At 39.7% G+C, this 23,317-nt stretch overlaps 1 protein-coding gene across 3 annotated transcripts; it reads right to left on the bottom strand.

Annotated features, from left to right (window-relative positions):
- Window positions 1–1,416: 1,416 nt before the first annotated feature.
- PRSS35 (serine protease 35) lies at window positions 1,417–18,520 on the bottom strand. Of its 3 annotated transcripts, none has more exons than XM_081530494.1 (3): window positions 18,355–18,520; window positions 14,328–14,566; window positions 1,417–4,473 (listed from the first exon to the last, which is right to left on the bottom strand). In XM_081530494.1, the coding sequence occupies exon 3, from the start codon at window positions 4,452–4,454 to the stop codon at window positions 3,216–3,218; it is 1,239 nt and encodes a 412-aa protein (XP_081386620.1). In that variant the 5' UTR covers window positions 4,455–4,473; window positions 14,328–14,566; window positions 18,355–18,520; the 3' UTR covers window positions 1,417–3,215. The 3 variants fall into 3 exon arrangements, with proteins under 3 accessions (XP_081386620.1, XP_081386619.1, XP_081386618.1); XM_081530493.1 differs by lacking the exon at window positions 14,328–14,566 and adding an exon at window positions 10,757–10,791; XM_081530492.1 differs by lacking the exon at window positions 14,328–14,566.
- Window positions 18,521–23,317: the final 4,797 nt, after the last annotated feature.

The following is a 23,317-nucleotide window of genomic DNA, read 5'->3' as shown; positions in this document are numbered from 1 at the left end:
AATCTCTTGAATCTATTTGTCACTTCCACTGTATAATCGTAAGGGATATGATTTAGGTCATACCTGAATGGTCTAGTGGTTTTCCCTTATTTCTTCATTTTAAGTCTGAATTTTGCATTGGTGGTATAGTGGTTCAATTGCCTTATCCCAATATTCTTAGTTAATGATCACAGATCATTTTTGGTGAAAGTAAACATTTGATTTACTAGTATAAGGCCAAAGAATTATGAGTAATTAAAATTGTCAAGATTGGGTTAAAATGCAAAATAAGCACTGTACAATTTTTGCAATATGTAGCAAAATGAACTAATGATTTAAAGCAATAAATTATATTCCTCAATTAGTTTTAATAACTAAATAATCTTTAAGTGGTGAAAGATTTTTCTTATTACTAGACAAACCCTTCAGTGGAATGCTATGGAGGGAAATTAAAATCTAAAATGTGGAATTAAAATAGATGATCTTTATGTTCTCTTCTAATCCTGGGATTCTAAGAAATAAGAATTTCAAAGAATTCTTTGACCTACAAATAAAAAGGGTAATGATTTTTACAGAACTCTGATCTTGGTTATACATATATTAAAATCTTATTCAAAATGAACATTTGGGATTTAACTAAGAGGCATATCAAAAAAAGGAAAACCTGTTAAGTCTCTTCTGCCCATACACATAATATTCATACATTTATTGATTTGAGCAAGAAAAGAACAAAATGAAATATTTTACTTGGGTAAAGAAAAAAAACTCACAATTCTAAGTTTCAGTTGTTTTATAACTACTTCTTTGAATTCACCCCTTGATAAGTCTCTCTAAGCAGTAAGTCAGTATCCTCCTTGGCACACAGTAGATAATGCATGTGTATGTGGGTATATGTGTTTGGCTAAGAGAATTCAAATTAATTTTCTATTTTATATCTGATAAGTGTAACAGAAAAAGTATGTGAAGTTAAACTGAGTAAAGTAAATAGTACATTTTAGTGGTCCCAGATGAGTCATATAAGATTCAAGATTCTCTTGGGAAAGAGAAGAAAATGAGAGAATCAAATCTCTGCAAATATACTGAGCTAAACTTTTATATTTTTGGAAAGTATATTGTACAGTGATTTTAAGGAAATCATGTACATTCAGAACTTAACCTTAAGAACCAAACTACTGATGCTGAGCATCCTAAGTTCCTCCAAACTGACTCAAACCCAGGACTTATTTTCTAAGAATCAATGATGAAGAGCGTGTGTGTGTGTGTGTGTGTGTGTGTGTGTGTGTGTGTTTGCAAGTATGGAAATGTCTGAGTCACAATGATCATATAGATGTTTTCCCAGAAAGGATCTTATCAAAATTTTTGAGACAATAGCCCTATTCCACTACTACCGTTGGTTAAATACTTCCCAGCAAAAAGTGTTTAGGATTAAATAGAATCTTTTTTTTAAATAAGCAGTTTAATTGAATACTTGCTCAAACCCTGTATATAAAACATATATACAAACATAGTAAGAGTTACAGTTGATTTATTTTTTATTGAATGATTTCTAACAGATTCATGTTATAAAAGAATATAACTTGTATGAAATTTCAGCTATTTTCAATACCATTTACAAAATCACTTTTTATAATAATCTAGTCATGTATTCCCTTTGCATACTAGACAAGGGTATAACTTCTTATTACAGAAAATGATAACAAGTAAAATAACTTTGAACTCAGGCAGAATCAGTGATGTGGGTTTGTTCCACAAGAAGAGTATGTGTCCTTGAAACTGCCAGGAAGAACAGCCCAGAAATCAGGGCTACAGCTCCTAAGTTTTATAGTGCACTCAGTTACAGATCAATAAAACCCTTTAAACACAATGGCCTAAACTAACCCACTTATGTGTTAGGAAGATCCCCTGGAGGAGGAAATTGTACCCCACTCCAGTATTCATGCTGGGAAAATTCCACAGACAGAGGAGCCTGGTGGGCTACAATCCATGGGGTTGCAAAGAATCGGACACGACTAAGCAACTGAGCACAGCACAACCTCCTTACAAGTCATTCAGCAAGTATCTGTTCACTGAAGAAGTAGTATTCAGGGCCTACTCTGAGTTTTGCCCCAGGGTGGTCACTGGACTCTTGTCTTCTGAGACTGCCATGATGGCCCGAGTGAGGATATAGCCTTGGTCCTAGTAAAAACAATCAGAATTTTTTTAAAAAAATAATATTCATAAATTATACTCCTTTAAAGGACATACATAAAAATCACTAATCAGAGAAATCACCAATAATATATCTATGGCCCTATTAATAAAATAACTTTGTCAAGGGGATGAAAGGGCTTTTCCTTGAAAAAGACATAGATTTCCTTGTCTAAAACTGTAACACCTCATTCATAGGAGATTGCGTGGTGTAAAATGACACAGGCTTTCAATACCTGATGGCTTATAATTTTTCAACGGTCTTCCCTATGCATACTTGAAAAGTCCATATTTTGAATATGAGTTAAAAACTTGAGATCTTAAAACGTTTCAACTTCCCTATTTTTAAACGAAATTGATTTCATAGAACAAAGTATTTCTCCCATAAATAAGAACACTTCAGTTGGTATTTTTAAGGCAGTAAAATAGTTAATAGTTTTATTTATAAAGTCTCCTGTTCCTTGTAATCCTTAAAAACAAAACAAACCTAAAAGTTTCTTAGACCCAATGGAAAGCACAGTATAAACAGAGAGGAAGAGCATAGGCTGAATGGGTCTATCTCAGAGTAGCACAGAGTGTGTTGTAAATTACTGCCTCAAATTTGATTGTAGCCATGTGACTGTCCACTTCTGTACATGCAGTTTCACATTTAATATGCAACCAGCACCCTATTAGCCTCTTTTTAGAGTAGGACCCTGGGAGTTAGTCCATAGAGAAATCACATAATATTTATGCTTGAAATTTTAAAGTGTCCAATCTTTAAAAAGGCAGAAAGAAACAAAACCTTTCCCACAAGTGAAACTTATCACCATGTAAAGAAGAATATACACTTGGCATTAAAGTACCCATCTAGTTTCAAGATGTATACCTACACATTTTTAAAAATGTATGAATGGCTCCTAATTTTGAAAAAGGAAACATTGAAAATGTTGAAATGCTACTGATAGGGTTCAAGTCCGGGCAAAACCTATGAAGTTTATGAACCAGTAAATCAAAACTGCTTTTCTCTGCCATGTCCAAATCATCCACGACCTTGTTTCAGGTATCTGTTAGCCGTGGGTACAATTGGCATCATCTCCATGCATCCAGAGGCAGATCTGGGCATACTTGAGGGGCGTGATGCGCACCGCCACGTTGTAGTCCTTCTGAACACCGTGCACATCCACCCACTGGTGGCCGGAATAGATCGCGATGATTTTGCGTCTCCATCTCTTTTTGTCTGGCTCTTTCAGACGCAGATAGACCCCGGAGCCAGTGGAGCCTGATTCAGCATCGCAGTATTGATAGAGGAGGTCATTGGACTCATCAGACACGCGGCAAAACCGGTAGACTAACTGATCTGCCCTGTCCTGATCGAAGCCTGAGAAGTGGATCATCCCACCGGGCAGCTTCTTGATGGTGGGGCTGACTCCCAGCTCCATGTATTTCTTCTTGTGAGGGCGCTTCAGCTCCAGAAGGGCGTAGTCATAGTCCAGGGCCGGGTCTCCGCTCTCTTCTTTAGCCCAGCCCTTGGGGATGTGGGTGTTCTTGACCCGGGTCCACTGGAAGGAGGGCCTCCCGTCAGCAGCTCTCTGACCCCGAGCAGATCCCTTCCTCCTCCTTCCAGGCTTGCCTCTCTCCTTCAGACGCTCTTGGCTCCCCTCTCTTCCACCATCACTCACTTCCCTCCTGTTTCTCCTAGACCCCCGACGTCTCTTGCCACCACCTTTATTTCTCATCTTCAGCAAGCCTACTCTTAGCTTTCTGCTGCCTTTGATGTAGTCGTTTCCATCGTGGACACAGTGGGCAGCGGTTAGGACGTGGTTGGGAGAGATGAGAATGCCACTGCAGCCTGTGGAGAGCTTCACGGCCGTATTGAAAGGGAAGTTGATCAAGAACTTCTTGTCCAAGATGCTGAACCTGCTGTCTGTGCCGTACACCTGTCTCTTTCTCCTCACGGGTGCTCCTTGTGAGGTGAGATTTTGAGTTGGCTCAGGGACCCAACCTTGAACTTTCACCCTGGTCAAGGTTCGGCTCCCATTCTCAAAGACAGTCTCGTAGGAGAGAGAGTCTTCCAGGTCAGAAAGGCTGGGGGCTGGGAGATCTTTCTGGCATTCGATGCCACACACTCGATTTAACACCATCTTAGCATCTGCCTCAAAGGTGGGGCTGGTGAGATGGAAGGTCCTTTCACTGACAAGCCGGGGTATTTTTCTTACGTGCCACATATAATCCTCTTCCGTTTCAGATCCATCGGTGAGGGTCCACCCAAGGGTGAAAAGCATCAACCTGAAGAGCATAGCTCCCATTTTGTTCTTCTATCTTGTCCTTTAAAACAGAAAAAAAAAAAAAAAGAAGCTTTATGCTTTTTGTCTTACTGGGGTATAGTTGCTTTACAGTGTTGTGTTTCTGCTGTACAAGAAAGTGAATCAGCTGTAGGTATACATACATCACCTCCTTCTTAGACCCTCACCCCCCAATCCCAGCCACCTAGGTCCCCACAGAGCACTGGGCTGAGCTCGCTGTACTATACAGCAGGTCCCCACTAGCCATCTGTTTTACACATGGCAGTGCACATACATTAGTCAGAAAGAAAAATAAGTGCCATTTATTAACGCATACGTGTGGAATCTAGAAAAATGCTACAGATGAACCTATACTGTTTTCTGTTTAAATGTTAATTACCATTCATTTAGATCTTTTGAGTCCTAAATGTAGCTTCACCACTGAGAGGAGTCCCTGTTTTCACTGTACTTAGATTTTACTGAGATTAGATAAACACCATACTGTAGCAGGCTCCTACAGACATCCAAAAATCACAAAATTTGATTTCACTCAAACTTCCCTCCACCAGCACTAATCCCCATGCATCCCACCCCCACCTACCAGCTTCCCCTCTTCCTCTCCAGACAACCTAACACATGGGAGAATAAGAACAAGGGGCAACTGGGGTCCTCTGGTGCCTAAGCCACACCCTCTTCCTTCCAGGGTCTCCTGCAACCTTATCTCCAGATGATTTAGAAATAAAGGTAACGACAGATGTCTGACACCATCCCTGAACTTGGCATCTTAATAAAGGCATGGATCATAAATTCCTCATCTCTAGAATGTAAACGACTAGCACAGAACTCAAAAAAGCATTCACTGGAAAAAACTTTTTTTAAAAAGGCCTTCACTAGAATACAGTGTATTTCCCTGAATCTCAGCTTGCAGACCAAGCTGATTGATGGTGCAGTTAGTAACAGAGCCTTCCCTGGTGGTCCAGTGGTTAAGACCACCTCCACCCCCCACTCCCCGTCCCCACCCCCCAATGCAGGAGATTGGTCAGGGAGCTAAAATCACACATGCCTCACAGACAAAAAACCAAAATGTAAAACAGAAATGAGCCTGTTATACAGAGTGAAGTAAGAGAAAAGCAACTATCGTATATTAATGCATCTATATGGAATGCAGAAAAAGGGTACTGATGAACCTATTTGCAGGACAGGAATAGAGATGCAGACATAGAAAACAGACTTTGGACACAGCGAGGGAAGGAGAGGGTAGGACGAATTATGAGAGGAACATTGAAACATACATTATCATATATAGCTCAGTTGGTAAAGAATCCGCCTGCAATGCAGGAGACTCTGGTTCGCTTCCTGGGTCTGGAAGATCTGCTGGAGAAGGGAAAGGCTACCCACTCCAGTATTCTGGCCTGGAGAATTCCATGGACTGTATAGTCCATAAGGTGGCAAAGAGTCAGACATGACTGAGTGAAGAAAAAGAAAAAATGGGAAGTTGCTGTATAACACAAGGAGCTCAACACAGTACTCTGCAACAGCCTGGAAAAATGGGATGGGGTTAGGAGGAGGTTCAAGAGGGAGGGGACATATATACACTTATGGCTGATTCACATTGTATGGAAGAAGCCAACACAATATTGTAAAACAGTTATCCTCCAATTAAAGATAAATTTTAAAAAAGTTTAACATAAAAAACATCATAAACAAAAAAAACTTCAAAAATGGTCTACATTTAAAAATTTTTTTTAAATCATCAGATAATATTCTAAAATATTCAGTAGAAGTTTTAGAAATAAATAAAGGAGCTCCTCTACTATTGATCTGCTTTGATTTTTTACAAGCAGAACCCCTTATCATAAAGAGGACACAGCACAGGCCGTTTTATTCAAAAATTTTAAAAAATGTACCCTGTTCTTTTTAAAAACGAAGTTGTGCTTGGAACTACGACCCAAGCAAAGCAATATACAATTAGTGGCATTTTACTGGATATTAAAATTGTAAGAATTTATGGAGCACAGGCGATTGTCGTGGGTTTGCCACTTGGGGGAGCACGATCATGATTAAGTCATAGGTTTAATGGGACCCTTTCATCATGGGTCTCATCACCTGAGAGCCGTTGAAAGTTTCCAGTACTTGGTGAATTGTATCATATCTCGTCTATTATTTACATCTTCTTGCCTTCTTTTCCTGCTTCCCTAGGTTTGCTGGTGTGTAAATCTCTTCCTAGAACTGCTCTTTGTCAGTTATTGCTTTGTGAGAGTAAGGGGAAGTGTAACATTCTTTGGAGCAGCAATTTGGAAATTGGTGAGCTATGTTCCAAGTTGTTTTTAACTAATAGTTACTATATCCAGGCTTAGTAAATGCTTTGCACTTTGTATAAAGCAGAGGCAGTTCAAGGTTAGTTTATGCCTACAATACCTTCACTCTCATGGCTTTCTGATAAGCCTTTGCATGGGAAAGAAAGTTAATGCAGAATGTCAGGAATGGCCCACAAACCAGGGTACACTCCTAAGATCCTGAGCACTGGCAGGAAAAGCAAAAGTTGCCTCTGATGCAGAGCCAAATATAGGCATCTCGTGACACAATAGAGTTCACCTTGCCATATCCAAGTATGGAATTTTATTAACAAACTAATAACATTCTTCTGATAAAACGAAAACGTATACTACATTAACCTCTTGTTGCTTAAACATGATCTGTTCATCAAAACATGATATAATTATTTTGAATCATTATATATTAAAACATGTTAAGCAAGTTTAGAATAATCTTTACTTCTTCTTTAGAATAATCTTTACCATTTTTTTCTATTTGCTCACACTTGAATGCTAAGTAATGGTGATTCTGGTGAATATTAAACTGTATTATTTGCCTAATAGCTTGTATTTTATTTTGGAGACAGGGCATTCTTCTGTAGACTGATGGGTATTGTCCCCCAAATCATTAAATATACTTCAGAAAAAATCCACACTCATGTACAATATTTTCTAATCATTACCATGGCAAATTTGATTTTATACAAAACAGTAATTATATTGGTAATGATTTTGTTGAACCACTTAGTATTTTGTACCTTCTGTGCAGTTTTTATAATGAGTATTTCATCCATTTTATTTAATTGGAATGAATAAGGCTAACAGCTCAGTAACTACTGAGATCTTGAAATTATGTTTTATTGGGTAGTTCCCAAGATGAAAAGTTGTCTTTCCCTTAAAAAGAAATGCTAAAATCAGTTATTTGCTGCCTCTTAGTTTATCAACAGACCAAAGTAGATGATTTTTTAAAAGATACGTATATATTTTTTAATCTATTTGATCCTTAGCAAAATGTCAATCAAACAAATTTTTTGGTATAGGAAATATTTTTAAAAATTATTTTAAGTTAGCCCTACATGATAACAGCTGTTCATTGTATACTTAATATATGATTGCATTAAAAACTGAGTCAGCCAATTATCTTCATTAAAAACTACAGAGAATCATGTTGTTCATTTTAACATTTGATAATAGTGATCTGTGGAGTAATGAATGTGTCAAAGGCATTCCCAAGCAAAAGAAAGAGCATCTAAATCTAGGTACTGTGGTATTGCTCACACATTTTTGGTTTTGTTTTCAGTATTGTTTAATTTAACCTTGCAAGTTTTCAGCCACTTAGGGCTTAGATAGGCAGAGTGCAAATACTGAATTGTAACTGACAAGATGGTCTTTTACTATGCAAATCACTGAACTGGAATATGAATCGAATTTCCCTATTTTTTGCCAAATAAAACATGTGCCCTGTGCATTAATTCTGCAGGCAGATTTTTAAGAGCTACATGTAATGGTTAATTTTATGTGCCAACTTGACTAGGCCAGAAGGTGCCCAGATATTTCATCTAATATTATCCTGGGAATGTCTGAGAGGGTGTCTCTGGATGGAATTAACATTTGAGTTAGTAGACTAAGGTAAGCAGATTGCCCTCCTAATGTGGGTGGGCCTCATCCAATCAGTTGAAGGCCTAAATAGAACAAAAGGGCAGACCCTCCTGTGAATAATGGGGAACTCCTCCTTCCTGACTGCTCTGAGCAGAGACAATATTTTTGGGGGTTTTTCCCCCTGCCTTTGGCTTCAAAATGAAACACAAGCCATTCAAAAGAATATTTTTAGTTTGTTAGCACGATTCTGTATTTGCATGTCACAGAATAAACTCTGTCACATCAAGGAATGCCCAGGTTGTAGTCCTCAAGCCAGCAGCATCAGCATCCCCTAGGAACTTGTTAAAAATGCTCATTCTCAGGACCCAACCCAGACCTACTGTTTAAAACTCTCCAGGAGGAATGTGGGTTCCCAGCTGTATACATTTTAACCAGCCCTCCAGGCAACTCTGATACTCAGTACAGTTTCAGAACCACAGCAGCCAAAGCCCTGGTGCAGAAGCCCTGGTGCAGCAGCTTGAGACTCTCCTCAGAAGGTTTTTCCAGGGATTACTTCTTAACCAGGTTTCACATGACCTCTGCTTCCTCTTTGTGTACAAAATAAATTTATTCTGAACTTCACTCTTTTCCTGTGTTAGCGACAGCTAATACGGAAAGATCCCCTCAAGTAGGAAATGACATCCCACTCCAGTATTCTTGTCTGGAAAATTCCACGGTCAGAGGAGCCTGGTGGGCTACAGTCCATGGGGTCTCAAAGAGTTGGACATGACTTAGCAACTAAACAACAACAATAATATTGGAAGACTCAGCCTTTGGTAGAAAAAAACATACTTTTATGTAAGTACTTGAAAAGATTCAAATTCAATAGGTTTGTCTGTAATGCCTCCAACATGCAATGCTACAGATGATGCAAGAGCGTCAGTTGGCCAGCCCTGGCCGGTGCCTTTTGAGGCACTCAGCTGCAGCGTAGCACAGGAATAAAAGCGATGCCCACATCTATCCCTGGGCATGGGAAGGGCAGAACCTTGTCATATGACCTCAGAATCACAGTAATAAAGGACATGGGTTTAGTCTAATTTGGCCTGTAATTTCAAATTGGACAAATGTCTCGGGACACTTTCTTTTGGAAAATCTAAGTTTGTCTCGTGGTAAAATGTCAGTGTAGTGGAAATGATAGCTCTTACTGATAGAGCAAGCCACGGTTCAATGGATACATGTACAGACGCCTGTCATCCAGAAAGCACTAACTAAAGAGACATGGCCTCGGCTGTGGAGCAGCTATAGTATTTTGAAAGCTTTAATGTCTCTTGTTTTCCCTCAACCTCCTCCTTTTTCCTGTCTTCCGTTATAATTGTGACCTTCCCTGTCACTTTCCAGATGGCTTGGATTTGGGGCTTCAGATTCCAGTTTTGGTTAATGAAAGTGAGGTTGCAGTTACGGTCCTCACCAAGAGTCAGTGTACACATAGTTGATTATGGGTTGGACCGTGGAGATGGATGGAGAGAAAGGGAATTAGAGAGGAAACAAGGAATACCAGGACTTGTAGACAAACTCTTACTGATGGAGCAGATAGTATTCCACATCTGTACCTGGTCTATACTATTAACAGAAATAACCACCTGTAACTACAAGGGATTACTTGCTCTTGCTTTTGTTGTTTGCTTGCTTTGCTTTCTTAGAAATGTGAATGCTGATAAGTATTTAGAATATTTGGATTTCTGTACCAGCCTGGTAGTTATAAGGGCAGACCAAGGAGTAAGAAGACCTGGGCTAAGTCTCGTCTTCACCACTTATTAGGCATCTGAATTTGGGCAGTTCATTAAGATAATGAAGTTTCTGTTTCCTCATTTGCAAAGTGGAGATAATAGTAATTTCAACTTCATAATTGTGAGAATTAAATAAATTGATATATGCAAAGAATTCCCATCGAGCCCAGAGCATAGACACATTCAATTATAAGTTCTTTTATATTGGGTTGGCCTAAAAGTTCTTTTGGGTATTTCCACACACAGTTATGGAGAAACCAAACAAACTTTTTGGCCAACCCGATAGTTATTATTCTACCTTAGTAGGTAAATTGATATCACTGTAAAACAGTTAATTATATAAGGCAAAGTTATAGCACTTTTAGTTTTCTAAAAAGTCAGTTTTACACTCAAATATTTTTATTTCAGGATAGTTTCCGACACACTCTGAAAACTCCCTTTTTCTTTGTTTTGGCTTTTGTTCAAGGACAGCCTCATTTTAGAGACCTCCCAAATGAATGCTTTCCTAATTACTCATTTCTATGAATATCTGTGGCTTTGTAATATATTTTTCTCATTGCTATTAAACTTAAGTGTAATTAAACATTTCCCAGCCACAGAACATTTGAATTGCATTTCCTATGTATTATTTTAAGCCTGGACCTACCCTAAGAATTCTGGAAACTGCAACAGGCCTTCAACCTAAAAAGAAAAAGTCAATGTCAAAATAATTACCCTGAGGGAGCAATTTACAATGAAAAATAAAACCAAACTTTTCAAGTGAATCTATTCTAAAGTATATAGCATGGCTGACATAATAATATTCCCAGGCTCAGTTTCTCTTTTATTTTTTGGTTTGTTACCCTTTAAAGTTTACATTTTAACTTAAGTAGGGCAGGCAGATGAAGGAGAGATTAGATACTTGCTCAGCGTATTAAATATTTTGAATGAGTTGTTTTTCCTGTATGTGAACAGGAGCCGATTTACCATCAAAGATCTGTACCAGGTCATAGAGTCACTAACTTGGTCTTTTCTTTTCACCTGGTCCCTTGTAACAGACAGGGAGGTAGTTGTCCAAGTTCATGTGTATAGTATGCTGCCATGGGACACAATTTTGCATTAATCTGTCAAACACTTTTGGGGGCTCAGTCAGATCAATGGCCTTGTAGGACCAACATCAGCTTCTACCTTCATGCATATTTGGACATAGCAATGACTGCATAACCACTTTTGACAACTTCCCTGTCTTTTATCTAGCCATTCGTGATCCCAGCCACCTGCCCCTCCCAGCATCACTGCCTACACTCACACACGTGCATAAATGGGAAAACACACTCCAGCCATCTCTCCTCCTCCACTTTCATTCTCCCCCTGCTCAGTCAAGACTGACACACAAGGGACAGACATCATGGTCTGAATCTGCAGACAGAACTGCTGGCTTAGGCAAAAGTCTGGGGCAGGAGAGGAGGGGCATTACTAGTGATAGCAGGCAGCTGGAACGTGAGCATTAACTGTGTTAGGTTTTGGAGAATACTTGTAAAACTTTCATACGTCACTTTCGCGTATGCACAGGAGACTAGGTATTTTATAAAGTTCAATTCCTGGTGCAGTGAAGCCCCCAGAGAAGGTCAGACACTAACTAGAGCACTGAAATGGAGGCAACATTTAAGTTAAAAAGTGTGCAATCAGGATGACGGGAAAAGGAATAATGTTCGATGTGTGACCAAGAGGAACAGTGAGAACTGGGGTGCTTCAAGGATGGTGGAGGCAGTGGGTTTTGAAGTCAAACCAATTTAAGTCCACTTGTGACTTCTTAGCACTATGATTTGTGAAGATCACTTAATCTCCCCAAACCTTATTTTCTACATTTGTTCAACAGGGAATAACACTTCAGAGTATTTTTGTGAGACACGAATATCATTAAATTGGTGCAAAAGTAATTGCTGTTTTGCGTTGTTGAATTTGGCCGTTTGATATTGGAAGACATTCTTAAATAAATGTGGTTATGTTATGTATCATTTTAATGTGCATTTCTTGCTTTGTTTTTTTTGCTAATGACATTACTTGCTGTTTATTTTATATTTATTTTAGACTATAGAAATGATGTCTAAAATGTCGTGTCTGCCATATTCACTTGACCTCTCGCCAACCAACTACCACTTTTTCAAGCATCTCGACAACTTTTTGCAGGGAAAACACTTCCGCAACCAGCAGGAGGCAGCAAATACTTTTCAGGAGTTTATCAAACCCCGAAGCACAGATTTTTATGCTACAGGAATTAGCAAACTTACTTCTTGTTGGTAAAAATGTGTTGATTTAATGGTTCCTATTGTGATTGATAAAGATGCATTTGAGCCTAGCTATCATGATTTAAAATTCACAGTCTGAAACTCCAATTACTTTTGTACCAACCTATACATAAACACAATGCCCAGAGAACAGTAAGCCCTCAGCAAATGGCAGCAATTATTACTATTAGTATCAAACACTAAGAGTCAGAACACTGGTAAATATTTATAAAGGATTCCATGCATCTCTGACTGCTGTGGACCTCACCACAGTACTCCAAGTACAGGCCAACCTCGTTTCATTGCGCTTCACTGCAATTCACAGATCCTGTGATTTTTTACAAATTGCCACGTGGCAACCCCGCATTGAACAGCTCTCTAGGTGCCGTTTTTCCAACAGCATTTGCTCACTCGTGTCTCTGTGTCACGTTTTGGTAATCCTTTGTCTTTATTGTTTGTTACGGTGATCTGTGATTGGTGACCTTTTGAGGTTGTTATTGTCATTGTGTCGGGGGCACCACAGACCACATCCACATAAGACGGTGAACTTGGTTAAGTCTTGCATGTGTTCCGACTGCTCCACTGACTGCCCTCTCCCCCAGCTCTCTCCCTCTCCTCAGGCCTCCCTGTTCCCTGAGACACAATTTGAAATTAGGCCAATTCATAACCCTACCATGGCCTCGAAGCGTTCAAGTGAAAAAAGAAGAGTTGCATGTTGCACTTTAAATCAAAAGCTAGAAATAATTAAGCTTCATGAGGAAGGCATGTGGAGAGCTGATATCCTCGGCTGAAAGCTAGGCTTCTGGGCCAGTTAACTAAGTTGGGAACGCAAGGGAAAAGTTCTTGAAGGAAATTAAAAGAACTACTCCAGTGCACACACGAATGATAAGAAAGCAAAACAGCCTTATTAACTGATAAAGAGAATGGCCAGCCGAGCAGACCAGCTACCACATTCTTTTAGGCCAAAACCTAAATCAGGAGCAGGGTACTAACTCTCTTCAATTCTGTGAAGGTTGAGAGAAGTGAGAAAAAACTCTGAAGCTAGCAGAGGCTGTTTCACGAGGTTTAAAGAAAGAAGCCATCTCCACAACCTAAAAGTGCAAATACTGATGCAGAAGCTGCAGCAAGTTATCCAGAAGATCTAGTTAAGATAATTCATGAAGGTGGCTACACTGAATGACAGATTTCGATGCAGATGAAACAGCCTCCTATTGGAAGAAGATGCCATTGGACTTTCACATCTAGAGAGAAATCAATGCTTGGCTTCAAAACTTCAAAGGGCAGGCTGACCCTCTTGTTTGGTGCTAATGCAGCTGGTGACTTCCAGTTGAAGCCAATGCTCATTTACCATCCTGAAAATCCTATAGCCCTTAAAAATTAGGCTAAATTTACTCTGCCTGGGCTCTATCAGTGGAACAGCAAAACCTGGATGACAGTACATTTCTCTACGACACGGTTTGCTGAATATTTTAAGCCCACTGTTGAGACCTACTCTCAGAAAAAAAGATTCAAGATAATACTGCTCATTGATTTTGAATTCTGAGAACCATAAATTATGTTTTCCTTGATAACACACAAATATTTATAAGAAATGAACTGATTCTAAGTAACTGAATCTAATTAAAATGGAATCTTAACCCAGAAAAAAAAATATTACTGCTCATTGATGTACCTGATCACCCAAGAGCTCTGAGAGAGATGAACATAAGATGCATATTGTTTTCATGCCTGCTAATACAACATCCATTTTGCAGCCCACAGATCAAGGAGTTATTGTGACTTTCAAGTCTTATTATTTAAGAAATACATTTCATAAAGCTACAGCTGCCACAGATAGTAATTCCTCTGATGAATATGGGCAAAGTCAGTTGAGCACTTCTGGAAAGGAGACACTATTGTGGGTACCATTAAGAACATTCATGATTCATGGAAAGAAGTCAACATACTAACATTAACACAGTTTGAAAGAAACTGATTCTCATAGCTGACTTGGAGGGGTTCAAGTCTCCAGTAGAGGAAGTGATGGCAGGTGTGGTGGAAACAGCACAGGGGAACTAGAAGGCGAGGTGGAGCCTGAAGATGTGACTGAATTACTGCAATCTTGTGAAAAACTTTAACAGATGGAAGAGTTGCTTCTTACGGATGAGCAAAGGATGTAGTTTCTTGAGATGGTGAAGATGCTCTGAAGACTGTTGAAATGACAACAATGGATTTAGAATATTACATGAACTTAGTGGATAAAGCAGCAGCAGCATTTGAGAGGACTGACTCCAATTTTGAAAGTTCTCTAGGTGGGTAAAATGCTATCAAACAGCAACGCATGCTGCAGAGAAATCGTTCCCAAAGGAAGAGTCAATCAATGCAGCAAACTTCATTGTTGTCTTATTTTAAGAAACTGCCCCAGCCACCCCAGCCTTCAGCAACCACCACCCTGCCCAGTCAGCAGCCATCAGCATCAGGGCAGGAGCCTTCACCAGCAAAAAGATGGACTTGCTTAAGCTCACATGATGGTTAGCATTTTTAGCAATAAAATACTTTTCTATTGCTATATGCATTGTCTTTTAGACATAATGCTACCACACAGTAGACTACAGTAACTTTTATATGCACCGGGACACCTTGCTTTATTGCAAAATCCACTTCTTTGCGGTGATCTAGAACTAAAGCCACAGCATCTCCAAGTTATGCCTGTAACAGCTCCCAAGGAGAGCCACATCTTAATCCCCAGGACCTGTGCCTGTGTTCCTTACTTGGTATAGGAGACTTTGCAGATGTGATTTAGTTAAGGGTTGTGTGATAAGATTAGCTTCGGTTACCCAGGTGAGCACAATGTAATCACAGGGCTCCTTTTATAAGAAGTGGGCAGGAGGGTCAAGAACGTGAAGGAGCTGTGAAGTTGGAGGCAGAAGTCACAGTGAGGCCGAATCATAAGCTACAAAATGCGGGTGGCCTCTAGATCTTGCAAACGGTAAGGAGACATTCTCTCCTGGAACTTCCAGGAAAAAACTGCAACCATGCTGACCCTCTTTGGGCTTCTGGCCTCCAGAACTATAAGAAAATGTGTTGTTTTATGTCACTGAGTTTTTAGTAGTTTGTTATGGCAGCAGTAGGAAATGAATACACTCAGGTAAAAAAAATTTTGGATTGTCTGCCTCGGATGTTTAGAAAGGAAGAAGTAGTAGGGGAAAACACCGTCTTGGTCAGAGACCTGAACATAAATGAAAATTTTCATTTTTAGAAAAATTATACAACATGCAGTTTTAGAACTAAACCTTGAAGATTATGATAAAACACTACAGTGACATGGAGTAGTATTTCTAGGCTGACTGGAGAACTGGAACCGGGTCGATAAATTTGTTTATTCAACAAAAGCATACAGTGTTTACAATCCTATGCATCGTTTCAAAGCCTCTTTCCTTGTTTAAGAATCTCTGCGGTAAATTCTCTTTAGTCTTTAAGTTGAACTAAAAACCTTCTAAGATATCTATCAACATTAAAGTTCTAGCTTAAATCAAAGGAAAAAAACACAAGTTACTTTCTCATCAGTGAGCCTCAAGCAGTTTAAATTCCTAGACTCCTAGGGTAGGAACTTGCCTGCTATCCCTATTGCTACCACTAGGAGGCGAAGCTAGCCAGCTGTCTAATCAAAGATCTCACATTTAAATGGTTTATATTAAGCTACAAAATCAAATTTAGTTTAAAAAAACATGTAGGATTCATGGGACGGGGAGAAGTATAACTAGTTAATAATATACTAGATTGTTGTCCCATGTGGAATTGATCACATTTAGAAAACCCACCTCCAGGCCATAGAGCCCATCCTGACGAGCTGTGGGCTGATGATGTTGTCTACAGCCAGACAACCTTCTGGCAGGTGGTTTCCCAAAACCTCTGTGGTGCCAGCACACTTCCAGTATGATCTCCAGTGCCGCTAAACAATCCCCCAAAGGTGCAGCAGTTCACTTCAGCATGAAAAATCTTCAGCCTGCCAAATATTTCACATGTCTACCAAAGACTTCATAATCCATTTCTAAAGGGTAAGCTTGCCACTGATTCTATGCTAAAAATAAATGGCAAGGAAGTTCATTGACAATGGGCCAGTTTCTATTCAAAATACGATAGCACTATTGTCAAGTTTAGTTTCAGGAATGAGACAGAATAATTAATGTCTGCTTAAAATTTTTGGCAGTAGTGGAGGGGACGGAAGATGGTAAAGTTACACAGTTGATTATTTTACAGTAACCCACAACTTCTGTTTCTCATCACAATAAAAAAAAAGAAAGAAAAAACTCCTCTTTGTTTTTTAAGTTAGTTTTCCAGGGCCTGTACACTTCAATTTGTGCAAAGGATATGCTGTGTGTAAATCGAATTTAGGGTTAATGGCACTAAGAAAACCCCAAAGGGAACCCTCTGCTGACTCCTCACCCACTGACATAGGAAATGCACAGCATATGGCTCCTGACTTGTTTTCTATCTTGCAAGTTGGCCTTTGAAGGCAAAGCCTGTCCGTGACTGCATTAAGTTTGTTACTCTTCAGGCTTTAAAGCATCTTATGATCACTGTGTTTTTAGCTAAGCAAACATCTGTTAAAGTTTTCAAAGCTTTTGAAAATATTCTAGTTAAGCAAAGTCATAAAATAATAACTTTCATACTTAACTTTGCTATTTCCAACCTCTCATCTCAGATTTCTCATGTGCAAAATTAACCCACTGAGGTAGCTTCAGTCTCCGAAATTCTGAATCTCATCCCACTGTTAAAATGCAATATGCTTGCCGTGGATAGTTGAGCATTGGGCAAAGATAAATAATTAACTCACATTAGCAATTGATTATTTTAACACAATGAGCACATTCTATGTGCCACTAGATTAAACAATCTCACATTTGAAAAATACAGAGAAGATTCTTAAAAGCACAACAGTTTCTGAGCTGTCTGGAGGAAAAATAAGAAAGAGTATCCATGACAAACTTCTCACATTAAATGAGCTCTTCTAGTATTTCCTAATAAAAATAAAATTCCATATGATGCTCGGGCACTACTTTCAGGCTGAGATGTCTTATTTGGCTGGAATTTTAACCTCTCTTCTAAATTATAAACCAGATTCTCAGCATAGTTCTCCAGGCAACAGCACATGACTTTTATAATTCTCCGTGGAGACAGACACACTTGGGATAAAATGAGAATTAATTTCAGAAGTGAGAAAGGTTAGGGGAGAAAAACCACCTAGACAGGATATGCAGCTTCTTTGAAAACAATGACAGTGTGAAAAGGTCAGAGGAATCAGGCAGGAAGTGTTTCTACAACTTGTCAAAAAAAATTTATGATAGAAAATATCAAAAGTAGAGGGAAAACTATGAAATAGAAAATTATAACCCCTCCGTGCCCATCACCCTGTGACAACAACTACCAATATTTTGCCAATCTTGTTCCAGTGGTCTCCCCGCCCCCCACTTTTTTTTGCTAGAGTTTTTTAGAGCAAGTCCAGGACTTTTCAATTTCATTTCATCTTGTCACTTTAGAATGTTTTCCACTGCTCCTTTTGCTGACCTGTGCAGCCAAGTTGATGAGAGAGCAAGAGATTCCTAGCTTTCATAGTAACCCTGCCAAAGAGGCTTTCAACCAGAGTAGACCTTCCAGGAATGCATTTTACACCTTTTTCAATGGCATCTGTTAATAATCATAAAAATAAAGAGGGTCCTCTCTGGTAGTGCTTAAGTAAAAAGAATTCCATTTATATTCCAATGCAAACACTTTTACTGTTAAATATTAACGGTGCAGAGGCCAGCACAAAGAATTGCTTACTTGCAAGAGCCGTTTCTTTGATGGCTTAAAGGTGCTAAGTTTGATCTCTACCTTTAGCGCCTTCAAAGGAGCTCTCCCTGGGGTGGGTCCTGCGTTTCTCAGGAACACTTATTGGTTCTGGGGTCTCGCCCTTTCTTGGGGAAAAAGGGGTTGGGGGGGGTGTCTCCATCCTTACCTGCGAAGCTTCCTCGGTCCTCAGGGGCGCTGCCCAGCTCGAATCAAAGTGTCCCTAAGGCGGTCACCTATGCTGGCGAGGCAGGAAAGCGGGGTGGGGCTCCGGGACAGCACGACTCGGAGCCGGGGCGCCTGGCCACCGTCCGCCAGCACCGCCGGGAGACTGTGGGGAGGTGGGCGGCGAGCTAGGCGCCACGGCCGCGAGATGGGAGGGGAAAGGGGGCGTGGATGCGGGCGGACGCTGGGAGAGGTGAGGGGAGAGGAGGCGGCGGGAGGGGAAGGGGAAGCAAGAGAGACGCAGGCCTGGGGAGGGTTTACTAAGAGTTGCGCCTCTCACCCCAGCATCTCTGCCCCACAACATCAGGAAAAATTCAAGAGTGAGTTCATAAGGGCTGTCTGTCGCTCTGATCGTCTGCATCCCTTAAACAGAAGATACTCCCAAGCGTGTGTTTGGAGGAACTGGGGGGTGATCAGGACTGTGTCTTTGTGTCCCAGTTCCCCGGCTCGAGTTTAGACGCCAGCTGTCTAGAAGAACCAGGGCCGTTTCCACAACCCCATCCCAAGCCCGTCTCCATCTGGGACCTCGCTTCCAGGGACACGCTCTCCACAAAACAAATCCTGAGTCTTGGGCTCCTGCAGGCATCCACGCGCGACCTGAGAACACGCGACCCTCGTGAGCTGCGACGTGGGTCACCTTGCAAGCATCCCGTGCGGCCTCCAGGGGGCGCGCGTCAGTTTCCGTCTGTCTCCAGGCTGGAAGATTTTTTCTACTTGGGAAGAGCATCTTTTAAGATGTTTGCCCACCTCAGTTCCACCAAAATTCTAACCGCATCCTTTCTTAATCTTTTATTCTCCTCCTTAGGAGAGGTGCTCCTTTGGGGTAGGAGCTGCACAAGGTCGGGGGCTCCAATTATTCAACATCTGTTGATCTTCTGGTTGGGAGGTCTGGAGCAAAATGCGCTGGTAGAGAAATGAGTACAGAAATTCGATGCTGGCCCTCAAGGAAGGGAGATCAAATAAGTGCACAAGTATTTATAACACACGGTCTTAGCATGTCCCATAATGCTTAGCTCCTTCGTGGTTTATTTCATTTCTCGAATTTCTATGTATTTTTTTCTAGCAATGAAATCAGAACATATATACAATTTCATTTCCTGTTTTTCCACTTAGAGTTTTCATTTATGCACTTAGTCATATAATTTAAATCTATTAAGAATTTTATCTGGTATAAAATAACTAGTTCTGAAGCTCTCTGTCTCACCAGTTAGATCATAATCTTCAAATGCACCCTTGAATCACCACCTTCTACCACAAGGGCTGGCTTATAATGGCTGCTGGTTGTGTCGAGTTTAAAAAGTTTGCCAGTAAAATGGAGTGTGTGTGCATGCTCAGTCATGTCCGGCTGTTTGGGACCCCATGGACTGTAGCCCACCAGGCTCCTCGCTCCATGAAATTTTCCAGGCAAGAATACTGGAGTGGATTGCCATTCCCTTCTCCAGGGGGTCTTCCCAACCCAGGGATTAAACCAGGGATCAAACTCAAGTCTCTTGCATCTCCTACATTGGCAGGCAAATTTTTTTTACCACTGCTCCAGCTAGGAAGCCTGAAATAGAGTGTGGGGAAATAAAGTCCAGAATTCAGAATGGGAGTCTCCTATGACACTAAATAGACATGCCCCGAGTCTCAGTCTCTTCATCAGTAAATCAAGAAGGTTGCACTGGAGGACTTCTGCAGTCTGTACTTCTCAAGCATTTTTGGGATTCTAGCACTGCGTCTAGTGTGGGCACGGGCCTGATTCCTTTAATTCCGTCAGCACCCCTCATTGACATCACATAAAGCTAAACTCATCGCTCTTACATTTCCAGGGGCCCCTTCCTGAGACTTTTGCCCCAAACCATATTTTTTCCCCAGCTTTACTGAGATATAACGGACATGTAGCGTTGTGCAAACTTAAGATGTACAATATGATGATTTGTGAAGCGTATAGCAATATGTTTGCCACAATAAGGTTAGTTAACACATCCTTTGCTTCACATAATTACCATTTTAAAATTGTTGTTATGATGAAAACATTAAAGCTTTGTGCTCAGAGTAACTTTCAAGATACAATATAGTATTGTTAACTATAGTCACCATCCTGTGCATTAGATCCTGGGAACTTATTTATCTTATAATTGAAAGATTACACCCTTTGACCAACTTCTCCCCATTTTTACGCTCCCACCCCCTGCTTCCCTGGTGGCTCAGAAGATAAAGAATCTGCCTACAATGCAGGAGACCGGGGTTTGCTCCCTGGGTTGGGAAGATCCCCTGGAGAAGGGGATGTCAACCTACTTCAATATTCTTGCCTGGAGAATCCCACGGATAGAAGAGCCTGGTGGGCTACAGTCCCTGGGGTCACAAAAAGTCAAGCACCACTGAGAAACTTTCACTTTTCAGCCCACTGAGCGTTCTTGGCTCTCTTTTCAAATATTGGTTGACTATATATGTGTGGGTTTATTTCTGGGAACTCAATTCTGTTCCACTGGTATATGCATATGTTTTTGATGTATAGATATTTAATTAGATCAGTTAAATTTATTTGTAAGTATTTTATCAGTATTCTATTATTTTTGATGTTACTGTAAATAGGATTTTTTAAAAGTTTGTTTTCAGATAGTTCATTGTGTGTATATAGAAACAACAGATTTGTATAGATTAATTTTGTATCCTGAAACTTGACTGAATTTGTTTTTTAGGTCTAGGAGTTTTTTTGGACTCTGGCATTTGCTCTATACTACTCTATACAAGATAATGTCATCAGCAAACAAAGACAATTTTACTTCTTCCTTCCTGATGTCTTTTTTTTTTTTCCTGGTGCCTAATTACTCTAGCTAAGACTTCACTACTATTATGAACAAGAATGGTCACTCATTTTTTTCTGATCTTAGAGGGGAAGTGTTCAACCTTTCACCATTGAGCATGATGCTTGCTGAGAGCTTGTCATATATGGCCTTCATCATGTTGAGTATGTTCCTTCTATACCCAATTTCTTGAGATTTTTTTTTCAATCATGAAAGGAGGTTGAATTTTGTTAAATGCTTTCTCCACATCTGTTGAAATGATCCTATGATTATTGTCTTTCTATTAATGTAGAGCATCATATTTATTGATTTACATATGTTGAACCATCCTTGCCTTCCAGAGATACATCTCACTTGATCATGATGTATGATCCTTTTGATGTGCTCTTGAACTCAGTTTACAAGTATTTTATTGAGAATTTATGTATCTATATTCATTAAGGATATTGGCCTTTAGTTTTCTTATATCTTTATCTTTGGTTTCAAGGTAATGCTAGACTTGTAAAAATGAGTTTAAGAGTGTTCTCTCCTTTTTAGTTTTTTATTTTTTTTAAGAGTTTGAGAAGAATTGACATTAATTCTTTATATGCTGAGCTTCCCAGTTGGTGTATTGGTAAAGAATCCACCTGCCAATGCCTTTACATGTTTGGCAAAATTCACTTGTGAAGCCATCTGGTCCTAAGCTTTTCATTGTTGGGAGGGTTTTGATTACTGATTCAATCTCCTTACTTGTTATTGGTCCATTCAGTTTTTACTTCATGACTTTAATTCTGTCAGCACCCTTCATTGATATCACATAAAGCTAAATTCATTGTTCTTACATTTTCAGGGGCCCCTTCCTGAGCCTTTTGCCCCAAACCGTATATTTTCCCAAGCTTTACTGAGATATAACTGGCATGTAGCATTGTGTAAACTTAAGATATACAATATGATGATTTGTGAAATGTATAGCAATATGTTTACTATAATAAGGTTGTATATTTCTAGGAACTTATCCATTTCTTCTAGATTGTACAATTTGTTGGCATATAACTATTCACAGTACTCTCTAATGATCCTTTGCATTTCTATAGTATCAGTTGTAATGTCTTGTTTTTTCATTTCTGATTTTACTTGCATCTTCTCTCTTTTTCGCTTGGTAAGTCTAGCTAAAGTTTTGTCAATTTTGTTTACCTTTTCAAGAAATAACTCTAAGTTTCATTAAATTTTTCTATTTTTTTCTATTCTCTATTTCATTTATTTTTACTCTGATCTTTGTTATTTTCTTCCTTCTACTAACTTTGGGTTTAGTTTGCTCTTATTTTTATACTTCCTTGAAGTATAAAGTTAAATTGGCTTCAGAGGTTTCTTTTGTTCTTAATGTAGAAATTTATTGCTATAGACTGACCTCTTAGCACTGCTTTTGCTGCATCCCACAGGTTTTGTTATGCTGAGTTCCTATGTTCATTTGCCTCAACATATTTTTTGATTTCCTTTCTGATTTCATCTTTGACTTGTTTGTTATTGAGAAGTGTGTTATTTAATTTCTACATATTTGAAAATTTTCCAGTGTTTCTCCTGTTATTGATTATTCCCTCAACCACATTTTCTGTTTTTGATGTCACAACATATATTTTATATTATGTTCAGTTCAGTTCAGTTGCTCAGTTGTGTCCGACTCTTTGCGACCCCATGAATCGCAGCACGCCAGGCCTCACTGTCCATCACCAACTCCCGGAATTTACCCAAACCCATGTCCATCGGATCGGTGATGCCATCCAACCATCTCATCCTCTGTCGTTCTCTTCTCCTCCTGTCCCCAATCCTTCCGAACATTAGGGTTTTTTCCAATGACTCAACTCTTCGCATGAGGTGGCCAAAGTATTGGAGTTTCAGCTTCAACATCAGTCCTTCCAATGAACACCCAGGACTGATCTCCTTTAGGATGGACTGGTTGAATCTCCTTGCAGTCCAAGGGACTCTCAAGAGTCTTCTCCAACACCACAGTTCAAAAGCATCAATTCCTCGGCGCTTAGCTTTCTTCACCATACATCTCTCACATCCATACGTGACCACTGGAAAAACCATAGCCTTGACTAGACGGACCTTTGTTGGCAAAGTAATGTCTCTGCTTTTAAATAT

This window comes from Giraffa tippelskirchi, chromosome 9 (genome assembly GCF_054371585.1).
Source record: "Giraffa tippelskirchi isolate mGirTip1 chromosome 9, T2T-mGirTip1v1.2.pri, whole genome shotgun sequence".
Lineage (NCBI taxonomy): Eukaryota > Metazoa > Chordata > Mammalia > Artiodactyla > Giraffidae > Giraffa > Giraffa tippelskirchi.
Note: the sequence above shows the minus strand (reverse complement) of the source record. Positions and strands in the feature narration are given on the sequence as shown.